The sequence below is a fragment of the Myripristis murdjan genome, chromosome 22 (genome assembly GCF_902150065.1).
Source record: "Myripristis murdjan chromosome 22, fMyrMur1.1, whole genome shotgun sequence".
Classification (NCBI taxonomy): Eukaryota; Metazoa; Chordata; class Actinopteri; order Holocentriformes; family Holocentridae; genus Myripristis; species Myripristis murdjan.
Genome location: NC_044001.1, coordinates 21,705,863 through 21,717,977, shown reverse-complemented (window position 1 = coordinate 21,717,977; position 12,115 = coordinate 21,705,863). Strand labels below are relative to the sequence as shown.

The 12,115-nt window shown below is 44.3% G+C and overlaps 2 protein-coding genes and 1 long non-coding RNA gene across 6 annotated transcripts in view; 2 read left to right on the top strand and 1 right to left on the bottom strand.

The window, feature by feature from the left end:
* Positions 1 to 2,600, top strand: part of arhgef10 (Rho guanine nucleotide exchange factor (GEF) 10) — a 55,337-nt gene extending 52,737 nt beyond the window's left edge. For both annotated transcript variants that reach the window (XM_030081814.1, XM_030081813.1), the window contains 3 exons: positions 94 to 216; positions 913 to 1,436; positions 1,577 to 2,600. In XM_030081814.1, coding sequence (XP_029937674.1) covers positions 94 to 216; positions 913 to 1,421 — 632 coding nt within the window. In that variant the 3' untranslated portion in view covers positions 1,422 to 1,436; positions 1,577 to 2,600. The remainder of the gene's footprint in view (positions 1 to 93; positions 217 to 912; positions 1,437 to 1,576) is intronic.
* On the bottom strand, positions 113 to 12,078 carry LOC115380680 (uncharacterized). Its single transcript, XR_003930359.1, has 5 exons — positions 11,914 to 12,078; positions 11,336 to 11,381; positions 3,095 to 3,146; positions 965 to 1,406; positions 113 to 247 (listed from the first exon to the last, which is right to left on the bottom strand). It is a non-coding gene; the product is annotated as an uncharacterized LOC115380680 (long non-coding RNA).
* On the top strand, positions 5,437 to 10,786 carry kbtbd11 (kelch repeat and BTB (POZ) domain containing 11). 3 transcript variants are annotated; one of them, XM_030081816.1, is made up of 2 exons: positions 5,437 to 5,985; positions 6,612 to 10,786. In XM_030081816.1, the coding sequence occupies exon 2, from the start codon at positions 6,714 to 6,716 to the stop codon at positions 8,883 to 8,885; it is 2,172 nt and encodes a 723-aa protein (XP_029937676.1). In that variant the 5' UTR covers positions 5,437 to 5,985; positions 6,612 to 6,713; the 3' UTR covers positions 8,886 to 10,786. The 3 variants fall into 3 exon arrangements, with proteins under 3 accessions (XP_029937676.1, XP_029937677.1, XP_029937678.1); XM_030081817.1 differs by lacking the exon at positions 5,437 to 5,985 and adding an exon at positions 6,186 to 6,342; XM_030081818.1 differs by lacking the exon at positions 5,437 to 5,985 and adding an exon at positions 6,321 to 6,400.
* Positions 12,079 to 12,115: the final 37 nt, after the last annotated feature.

Sequence of the window (12,115 nt, the reverse complement as noted above, 5' to 3'; positions counted from 1 at the left end):
TAGAACAAAACAACAGAGGTTTACACAATTGTGCTCCTGAGAATACATTTTAATTTGGGCCCATGTTTAAACCAAAGTGGTGTTTCTCCACAGGGAACCAGAGAGTGTTGGTGAGCAGTCTGCTGGTGTGCTATGGTCTGCTCCTGGTAGGAACCAACCTCGGGGTGACTGTGGCCCTCTCTGTCCCCAGACTGCAGGGCATCCCCAAAGTCACAGGTAACTACACACCAGCGTGTCAAATATCCAACTGTGGTTACATAAAGCATATTTAATTACTTTGATTTGAAAAGTGTATGTCATATAGAGGAAATTTGTACTGCATTTTGTAGTCGTGATGGCTGTGGTATTGCATTCCTCAGTTCTTAAGTGCACAAGAAGTTCAGTGAGGGTTAATTTGACAGTAATTACACATACTTGTGGGAGGCCCGGGCTTGGAGCTGTTGTCCTAACATTGCCCTTTTCTCTTATATTTAAACGTACAAAGTACAGCACATGAAAAATACATTTCGATCACTCATGGAAACCCTAAGGCTTGTTCACACAGGACGCAGCAGGTGTGTTTTTTTGGCTGCATGGTGTATCCTGCTTGCTTTAGGGCAGGGCTGAAGTGAAGCTATGTTACATACAGCCACTGACCCCAGCCATCGTTTCAATGTTTTACTCAATTTTTCAAACACTGATTTTAAAGACATAATGCAGTGGTAATACACTGTACACAGCTGGATTTGCATCAAGAGGCCTGCTAATGTCTTTATGGTTCTTGTTGACTTTGTACATTTGCACAGGTGATAATTTTTAAAACAAGACTTGTCAAAAGCAACATAAACCATACATAAACAGCACTACATTAAATACTCAGTGTGAGAAGTCAAGAGAATGGATATTTAGTGAAGTGGCTGTGCCTGTTGGTAGGTCGGGGTATGGTGTCGTTCCACGCTCACAACGGACCAGTCAAGTTCCTCACCATGGCTGCTGCTGTGTGCAACCGGCCCTCCGGCCTCCCAGCCACCAACCCTCCTGCTGCAGCCCAGCCAGCGGAGGCAGAGGACGGGGAGAAGACACAGCCGCCCCCGCCGGACTCAGCCCCGGCTCCCCCTCAGGGGCGAGGCGTGTGGCTGGGAGAGGCGGGCTGCACCACCATGGCTCTTCAGGACTCCCTGTCCTCCTCGTCCTGCGGCTCCCTGGCTCCGTCCCAGGGCTCCCTGGAACACGGGCCCGAGGACGGAGCCCTTTACGACTTGCTCCATGACCCAGCCCACCACCAGAGGGTCCGCCGGGCCAGCAAGGTGGACGTCAGCTCGCTGCTGGTGGTATCCGGAGGTCTGGGCCACCGCAGGGTCAACAGGAAGACCAAGCAGTCCCGTCATGAGGACAATATCTGCACCATCATGGTGTGGCAGATCCCCCTGCTCAACATGTGACACCCAAACAGACAGGTAGTGAGGCAGTATTTATCAATCCCCAGTTAATAATAACAACAACGATAATAATAATAATAATAATAATAATAATAATAATAATAACAACAAATCTACAGTGTGTAAGGGTTTTACCTGTATGCTTTGTCTCTTTCCAGGTTAAACACGGGACTGCCTACTGTGACACACACACACTCTCACAGGGAGATCTGCTACTTCATTTCACTGAGCATTTGGGATCAAGAAAATGAACTGAATGTTTTATGGAAACCAGTATTGCATTCCACACAGTTCCCAAGGTGGTTCTTAAGACTCCTCGTATTCATAGACTTTGCGTGGGCATCTGCCTTTAGACAACAAGGGATCAATATAACCACTGAAACGTGACGCCTGATTTTGCTAACAGCAGCCCACAGACCATTCAATCCTCAATCCATTAAGACTGGATGCAACGTTTGCGTGTTAGAAAAGGATTCCTATTAAAAAAAAGAAATCACTGAAATGTCTTTAATTTCATGTTCCTGTAAAGTTGGATTGCGTTGTGCTATAACATGGCTAATATATTCCAGTACACTTTTGACTTTGTGCCATACCAGATGACTGTATTGGACTGCAGTATTGAAACCAGTGTTGAAAAGATTTTTGAGGCATGAGACTTGAGAAATTACTTTTTCCAGCTTGGAAAGAGTGTGAGGTAATATCGAGGCTTTGGAACTGTTACGTAGTAGCTTCATGATTAGGAAGAATACGTTTTGGCCAGACTTCTGTTTATCTGTAATGGCCAGCTCAGAGCTGTAAATATGAAGTATGACGACTCTGATTATTACATGTGTATTTGTTTATGGAATCACATTTTTTGTCTTTGGTACACTCAAGCTAATCTACTGCTCGTACCACTGTGCTAACAGAGAAAAGGGGAAAATGGTTTAATATTGATGACTAAATTAGTTTGGAAAGGCTTGACGAGAGCCCCTGGCTGGCCAGGTTCTTCTTCATACGAAATGGATGGGAGATGTTTTCATCAGGAGGGATATTTGATCTGCCCTAATGCATTTTTGTTTCTCATTCAAGGGTATTTAAAAAAAAGAGGACAAGATAAAAAGCTTTATACTTCTGTCATGTTTTGTATGTTCTTCTGTTATGTATATTAACTAATCTATAAACATGGCTTTATTCAGCATCCTTTTGTAGTCTTATGTTAATTGGATCTTCCAAGGAAGCCGCTCTGTTTTAACTGCAAGCTGTGGAGCAATAATGCTATCAGTGATAATTTGCTATTATAATATTCCTTTAAACTGCTATCCAAGTGTAGTGTTTTAAAGGATGGCACTGGTCCTGGGAAGTGCCTTCCATCTGTTTCGCATTTTTAACTTTTTAAGAACAATCAGTTAGTACTATGGTGATAATAATTACTGATCTGCATAAAAATCATTAGATCTTTGATACACCACACACATACGCAGACACAATATAGGCTGATGAGAAGTCATTACACTTGAGCACTACTTTAGGTTGTGATTAATCACAGAATGTGTAAAAAGACACTCCTGTGACCAAAGTGAACTGACAGTCCTGACCGTCACCGCTGGGCCATCATGAGGATGTATACGATTCCTCTGTGATTTAACGCACATTCTTACAGGTGACAGCAATCTAGTGTCAAAAGTACGTGTTACCTGAGTAGCTGGTCCAGCCTGTAATCTTCATCAGCCTCTGTTGCTTTTTCACCTGTGAAAGCAGAAAAAGATCTTCAGAGGTTTATCTGTGCTCTGCAGCATACAGCTCCATAACTCTGTACTGGTGTCACGACAGTTGTAAAAGTATGCTGCAACCAAAGCAGTGTCATACTGTCACACCATATCTGGTCAGAAAACCAGCCTGTGTGGGAATCTGCCCTAATTTCACTTTCCTTGTGGCATTTGAGGATCCTGTGTACAGCTTAATGGTTCCATTTTTTGCACTTTTCCTGTAACACAGCTGACCTGTTTGCAAGGCTCAAGCTACTGACCAGTTGGAGTAAACCTGCAATAATATTATTACATAAGGATAGGTGAAGTGTAATATTATAACATTAAGAGTAATATTAAGGATTGTGACTTTGCAGGCTTCAAGCAAACACTGTACTACCAGTGATCATGTGCAGCTATCAATACATGCTGGGACTAGTGATGTGCCTCAGGGGCTGCAGGAGCTCAGCCTGATACAGTTCTTCCGGGATTTTGCTGCTCGTTTCTCCTGCTGCCATACAGAGAGGGTCGGGACATTTTTGCTTTCATAACGCCCACATCCACTGTTACGCAACTGTATTTCTCTATATTATCTGTGCTCGCAAAAAATAGCCACGATAATTTCAGGGTGACGCTTTGTCCTTGATCAGAAGGGCTCCTCTTTTTGTCAATAGTCACACTGTTGTTCCTGTGCTATATTCCACTGCACCCAGGGGTGTTCCTAAATATTAGGCTATCTGATCTGACTCTGGGTATGTGATGTGCTGACTATGAGGCTGACCTAAGATAATATTCAACCACTGTAACTGAATCCTGGCTTGTATTTATTAACCAGCGCAGAAAAAGCGAGCAGCAGCGCCTGACATTCTTGCCCTTGCACTTGTCCAGCTCCTCTGAGAACCCGCACTTATCAGTTTGTCTGGCAGGGTGTTGTCATTAATCACATATCAGGGGCAGCCCTGCAGCTGGAAATCTTTTGCTTTTCCTTTGACCCTGGGGTTTCCATGGAGACACTCGTGTGTGTGAGTGTGTCAGTCTTTTGTTCTAAAATAACCTGCATTAAACCTCCCAGCTGAATGCCCTCTAATCTCAGCAGTGTTGATAGTTGTGTGATGCCCTTGCAGCAGCTCCGTTCGGGCCCCTCTATTTTTAAACGTTGAAGGCCAGCTGTTAAGACGTGCAGTCTCCATCGGAAAGAAGTTAAGGGCCCGGGATGAAAGCATATATAGTGCCCTGTGAAGTCAGGCTATTTTTTGAATCAGGCCTTTTCACATGTTGCGTCTACATGTGAACATGTGACTGTCTCATATCGCTGGAGTCTCATGTCCAGCGCAAATGTTTGCACCACTAAAGCTACATTACATTACAGACCATTATTCTGTATTCTGTTTGTAGATATTGTGTATATACTGGTGCACATCTTGCTCAAAGCTGAGACGAGGAAAATTAACGTGATGGTTTCCAAAAGCTGGGAAGGGATGACTCACACTTTTAGGGGGCATCTGCACTCGTACTTTTATCTTGAAGCGGCTTCATGTAGAATAAACACAAAAACAGCTGGGAGCACTCGCAACCTGTCTCTTTGAAATGTTGTGACAAACTGTCTCATGCAAAAACGGGGAAAAAAACTAGTGACCCTTTGAGTGTTACTTAAATTTTCACCACAATCGGAAATGAATTGCTTTTAGTTTGTACTTTTTAAGAAAATAAAAACCCTCTGACAAATGTTGCCATAATATCCAAATAGCATAAATAGTAAGTTTCCACCTTATTGTGTTTCATAACATTTGAAATCTATGGCATCACTAGTTTTTCTCCACTGTGTCTGTGGTCCCTCACAGTACATTGCATAATTCTGATCCCAATGTAGGAAATGGCTTTTTTTTTTCTCCAGTGGTATCACTGTAATTTTCTTCCTGTTTAGGATGTTATATAAATTTACAGTGAGGTTAGCATTGCCCACTAGGATTTATTACAGTATTGTATGATTACCATAGCTCTTTTTCATAAGGGGGCCCACACAGGAAACAGACAGTTTTATTTGTTTGCCTGAGGTGAAATGAGCTCAAGATTGGCACAGAGCGCGGCGAGGGGGGTGGGGAGGTGGGTGTGCGTGTGTGGAGAGGGGGGCACATCCATCCGTCCAACCCCATCCCCATCGTGGTACCCAGGGCAGGGATGATGCGTTAAGGAATGTCGCATCTGCCCACCTCTCTCTCTCTCTCTCTCTCCCTCTCTCTCTCTCGCTCTCTCTGTTGCGTCCACGGCGCGCAAAGCAGGAGCCGCGCTGCTGCTGTGTGTAGGGTTAATACAGGCGGAGGGGGTGTGGTCTAGATTCAACACAATAATAACTGCCTCACTGTAACCAACTGTAAGAAAAAAAAAAAAGAAAAAAAAGCACTGTAAAGCGGGTCCAGGGCAAGCACCGTGGCTCCGCTTCACGCTGGACTCGGTGTGTCTGGAAGCCCGTGGATGTGCGCAGCAGCTCTCCGCCGCCACAGGAGGAAGTCACTTGGCGACGGTCACTGAGGCTCTCTGTGAGGGAGGTGCGACCTGAAGTGACAGTGTGGCCGTCTCTCTGCCTCCTTCAGCGCGGGATCACGGGGTGTTTTCGAGCGGAGGACAACAACAGTCCCGGGAAACCGGATGGCCGAACGGTGAGCGGACCGGAGAAACCGTCCGGATCGAGCCGAGTCCGCCGGGGAACCTCGGCTGGGTTCGTCAGGATTGCGCCTGCTTTACGTAACAGGGCTTTTGTGGAAAGACTCGGAGGGAAACTGCTGGTGCTGAGCTTTGTTTGTTTTTTTTTCTTTTTTTGACATCACCGAGAGAAAACGCAGGTAGGTCACAATGAACTGGTGGTCGCTTGTGGGTCATTTTTTTTTTTTTTTTTTTTTTAATTATAGCACCAATATCTCTGTTCCTCTTTATGCGCCTGAATTGATCATTTTCAGGTGATTGATCAGATCTTTACACTGCAGTGTATCAGACAGCTGAGTGTTTATGAGGACAGTTTTAAAATGCCACTCTCCCATCATATTTCGGATTAAATCATCCATCAGTGGAACACATTGGCGCATGCGCGCTGGGTACCTCCAGATTACCACAAATAATGGATAAGCAGGGTGATTATTGCAGTGGGTCACGTCAGTTTACAGCGCCGACAAGCTGTTTGTTGTGCTTTCCTCTTTCTTTTGGTGAGCCTGCAGATGTTCCGCATGCCGAACATGTTTGATGCTGTAGCTGCTTCATCAGGTTCATTTTTGTAACTGCACAGTCTCGACTAACCAAACTGAAGCAGTGGTAGTGCAAAGTGAAAATTTCCTTCAGATTTCAGGTTCTTCAAGATTTGTTTTTAGAGAAAGGGCGCCCCTCAGAGTTTGAGCAAGTCTTTGCAGTTTTTGCCAAGTTTTCCCCCTCTGTTTTCTTCTTGCTTTTCAAACCCTTCTGTGTTCTGTGCATACAGGTGACAAAGGAAGGGAAGCTCTGGGTCCAAGGCACGGCTGTGTTAATCTGCTCAGCATGACCGGTGAAAGTGCTGCCTCCCATCACTAGTGAGCAGGTCAAGATGAACGAGGGCCAGAGTAAGGGAGGAGGGGCCTTCACTGTGAAGGCAGATGTCATCCTCCATGCTGTGAATCCCGACCTTGTCTCCTCTGCTGAGGAAGATGGAAATTTATGTCCAGGAGCACTGAGGAAGGACGGGAATGCCCCACATGTGGGGGGATTCCTGCAGGACGATGGAGATTTTAGTCCTACAGTTCCTTTTGAGAAGGAATACCTGTTGGATGGAAGTTTGATGGAAAATCACAGTCTTGATAATCAGAAGGGAAATGGCTCATATATCTCAAAAGCTAATCAGTTTAACATCTCAAACGACAAGGTTGTTACGGATCTGCCTCTTCAGACTGACTCCACTCTGTCCAGACTGAACACTGGCTTGGACCAAAACTGTACACTTGGTAAAAATGGCATCAATGAAAACCACAATGGTGCCAGGGCTAAAGAGTCCCACAGGGCAGATTCCTCAGTGTGCTTCTCCAGCCAAGCCAAAGAGGAAGCGGATGGCAGTGTGTCCATCAGCAAAGAGACTTCTGTGATAGGTCAGTGTCAGATAAAAAACATTGCCACCCCCTCCTCGGAACCGCCGACCACTGTGCCTGACACTCATTGTATCACCGCTGGCACAAAGCCAGGGGGCGAAGATCTGGCTCGCTCTTTCACTCCCAGCCCCCATGCAGCTGATCCCCCTGACTACAACTCACTGTATGGACACTCAGTCCTTAAATCGAACGTTGAGCACAGGAACAGTGACAAGAAAGCTGAAGACCCAGTGTCTAAAAAGGAGCCTGATTTAGTCATCGAAGTTGGCGGACAAAAAATCAGTGCACACAAGTCCGTCCTGGCCGAGAAGAGTGATTACTTCAAAGCACGGCTGTCACGAGACATTCTGAAAGTGAAGGGGGTGAGTTACAAGACTTTGTCCATATTGATAGATTATGTTTACACTTCTCAGATGAATGTGTGCAAGGACAATGTGGTAGATGTCATCACAGGGGCCAAGATCCTCCAGATCCCCTGTGCCGTCCAGGCTGCCATGGACTCCATGTCTGAACAAATCACAGCGGGGAACTGCTACGAGGTTCTCACCATCGCCAAAAAGCAGCGACTTAATGAACTAAAGGAGACAGCCTACCGGTTCATGAGCGACAACTTCCTCCAAATCCTCAAGGACCCTTCTGTTTATGGGCGTCTGACTGGATCGGAGAGAGATCTGATCCTGAAGAAGAGACTGGAGGGGAAGATGACTTTGATGGTTGCAGAGATCAACGATGTGTTTGATCGCGTAGCGAGTCGTCCGCCAAGTCGCTGCAGCAGCCGACCACAGAGCCCCTTGTCGGTGTCATCTTTTGAGGAGAACCACATGATTTACTGTTTTAGTGAGACTGAAAATGACTGGAGGCCTTTGACTGTGATGCCTGAGGACATAAACACTAAAGGGTGTGGGATCTGCACTATGTATAACTACTTGTTTGTGGCAGGGGGAATAAAGGGCTATGGGGACAAGGGCAAGGTTTCAGACAAGGTCTTCTGTTACAACCCAATAACCAACCGCTGGACTGAGGTGCGCCCTCTGAACCAGGCCCGTGCGCAGCTCAAGCTAGTGTCTATGGATGGTTACCTATATGCCATTGGAGGGGAATGTTTGTTTACAGTGGAAAAATATGACCCTCGTATGGACCGATGGACCACAGTGGCCCCCCTGCCAAAGGGAGCCTTCGCTGTGGCCCATGAAGCCACCACCTGTAACGGAGAACTTTACGTCTCTGGGGGCTCACTCTTCTACCGCCTTCTCAAATACGACCCCAAGAGAGACGAGTGGCAGGAGTGCCCCTACAACAACAGCAGGAAGAAGTCCACTGACATGGTGGCTTTGAAAAGCTTCATCTACCGATTCGATGTCAGTCGTGAGCAGGGGATCAACGTATTCAAGTACAACACCATAGTGAAAATGTGGCACGATTGCGCATCGCAGAGGCTAGGAAGTCCTTTACCATTCAGGTGTGCCGTTATCGGGAATTGCATCTACTGTGTGAATAAAACCCAGACTCTTCAGTTCATAGTTGAGGAAGAGAACGCCTACTTTGTTGAGGAGACACTGAGGGCCCCTCTGGAGGCTAAAGGTGTTCTCTTTCCTTTCGTTCTCACTTTGCCTGAAAAGCCTGAAAAAGTTGCCTAGTGGTGTGATCCAGAATTAATGTCTCCTAGCAAAACTGGAGTTAGGCAGAAAACCTTTCATACACTTTTCAATGTCAGCTTTATATCTCATTGTGTCCAGTTTACCTGCTTGAAATGGAATGTGTGTGTTTGCATGGCAAGTAAATGTGTCTACAGGGCAAGCCTTAAAAGGAAACCTTTTTTCAGTGTGGAATGAATGCAATGATACATGCATCTGACTGTAGATAATGACATGATGAAAGTGACTGTAGATTATATTGTGTTTTCTGTGCAGTTTTGTTTGGTGCACTTTCGTAATTGCAGTTAAAATAGACATTGTTTAGAACATAATGACTAGTTGGTTGGTGGCTTTTATCAGAAAAAAAACTTTTGTTGAAAATTGTTGTATACAAGATGGACGGAAATAGTCATGGTACACCCGGAGACGGATGCTTCACATCGGTTCTATGCAAATGAAATGAATGAAGATGAGTCTGCTGTGATGCTGTGGTACTACAGCGTTACAGTGAGGGGGGTCTGACTGGAAGGAATACAGTATTCCCATCATTCCTACAATCCTGATCCAAAATGCTTTTGAAATAACTTAACGAAACAAGGTCACATAAAACATGTTTTCTACACAGATGCTACCCCTGCAGACTGATATCGCATTTCTAGAGCACAATGTACTTGTTCATTCAGGGTGTCTTTCGAGTCAAAACAAACTCTGGATTATAGCTCATTCTTTCTGGTGAAGCTAAAACATTCTTGGCACATTGTGAGGCTGAGATGTAAAACAGAATCTCAATCGTTATACATTTTGCAGGGTGGAAAGATTTGATATGACCAAAATCTGAAAAGAAAGTAGTGATACTGTTTGAAAAAAGGGCACAAATATGTACATTTATTTCTAGATTCAGAATATGCTATTTTGCTTAAAGTATATACTTACTTACTTCCTACATTTTGCACATTTGCCAAAGAGGAACTACTCAGTCAGGCTATAATAACAGTATTGAATCAAATGACAGATATTTCTTACATATTTTCTTCATAAAGTTCTATATCAAAAATCATCCTTCTGACTACACCGTGATCATATCAAGACTTAAAGCAATAGCTGTTTCTGTTGGTAGAAGGGCACCATGTTTGCTGCTACAAGCACTTTCCAGGAAACGTGGAAAGAAAGAAAAAAACGCTCAAACTGCACAAAGGCACTTCTGTTATCTTTCTTCCCTGCATTCATTTCAGGGAAATAGAATTAGAAATTACTGGAGTGTTGTGTTAGCCCTTAGAAGAATCCTCTCTAACTGCTAGCAGGCTACATATAGTTGAGGTTTATCATGGGGATTCAGGTCACAGGTCAGATCAGACACTTTATTGCTTCAGCATGGTCATAACTCAATACACGGCACTTATCACATCCACAAATAAGATTTCATGGTCCTCTCTTGATGCCAAACACTTGCAAACCACGCGCTTCTCACATCAGTAGAGCAATAGGACCCATTCAGCTCCGAGTCCTGTTCTTTTAGATGGCTGACAGTATTTTTTAGCTGCTGCGACAACACATCAATGGGAGTTTCATGAAGCTACAGTATGGACGCCGATACTGATTTATCCTTAGAACAAATTGCTTTTGGTAATAATGTTTGTAAAAATGTCTCAGAGTACTCACTGTGACTAAGACAAAATGGATGTGGTTTGACTTTTTGGTATTTTGCTGGCTGGCATCAATATTTTTGTGAGTATTTTTTAATGGACTGGTAGTTTTGGATCTGCTGTTGTGATGGACAGTGATACAATGCAGCGCTAGGCGAAGGCTTCCTGTTTCAAGGCGTTTAAGTCGGCTAACAAACTAACTGTTGGATAATGTATATTGGTCAAAACTAAGTGCTTCAAATAAAATATTTTGTGTCTGAAGATGATCTTGTCTTGTCCTTTTGTGTAGGTCTGTGCAGTGTGATTGTTGGGGGGGTACAGCATTCCTCTAGGTGGCTTTGACATATTTGGATAGGGGCTGCCATCTAGTGGCCACTGCCTTTAACAACATCTGGCAATACTGCAACCTAAACAGTAAGCGACATATTTCACTATTTATCTGGGCTGTAAGTGTAACAGTAACCACCCATATAACAGCACCTACCTTAGTTTCATGTCAGAAATCAAATAAGTGCTTTGTGTCATTAAGTTTGACTTCATATAAAGCTATGCAAGACATTGTAGATTCACCCTGTTTGCCCAGTGAAACTCTTGTTTTGGTTATGAACATTTCTGCAAACTTAAAACCTGTAAATTAAACATCTTATGCCTCTCTTGTTCCTGTGGTACCTTTTGGACTTGGTAATTATGAGTGTGTTTTGTGCAATTTACTGACATCAGGATTTGTGGCTGAGTTCAGATTTATTATTATTTCTCTTGCTGCCAACGTGCAAAGCTGCCCAACACAGCTGGAATAACAAACCGACATACCAGTGAGAGGAGGAACGAGGCAGCTCTTGGTGTTCTCAGGCACACACTGGGCCCCCGCCAGGTCAAAGGTCAGGACGGAGAGGAGGATGTAGTTTCCAGCGTGAACACCGAAATGTAGGAGAGGTGAAGAGACAACAGAGAGAGGAGCTGTTACACTCAAACTGACCTTTGCCATCATGTTGAATCTTCATGTGATCTATTATTGTCATGTTGTGTAAACTAATACTGGGTTCATTTACAAGGTAACCTACATTTAAAGCAATCATCTGTCACATTTTCATATACATATTCTGTAAATGGACAGGCACTTTAAAGCACCATCAAAGTATTATGCAGTAGACCAATCCAAGCAAATAAAAAAAAAGGATAAATAACCTAAAAAGTGCAGCAAAAACTGGAATAACACAATAGGCTAAAAAAAATTCCCTCAGAGCCACATTCCAAAACTGCTAAACTGCAGAGGCGGCAGGAGTCAAAAATCACACACTGGTCAGTTTTAGGTGCTACATGCAAAAACTGCGGTGTTGCTCTTCAAATAAACAGATTTAAAAAAAAAAAAAAAAAAAAAACACTCCTACCCCTGGTGGAAGCTGAGGCAGCCGATCCTCTTCTGGTCACAGATCGTGCAAAAGATGATCCCAGTAATAATGCTGGTGAGCCCCAGGCAGAGCATGAACTCAGTGGCTCTGTGGACGGGGGACAGGCTCTGCTTGTGACACACATACACACACGAGCACACACACGAGCACACACACACACACACACACACACACACACACA

Excerpts from the sequence above, each read along its gene's own strand:
- kbtbd11 (XM_030081816.1), top strand. The coding sequence starts at position 6,714 with ATGAACGAGGGCCAGAGTAAGGGAGGAGGGGCCTTCACTGTGAAGGCA.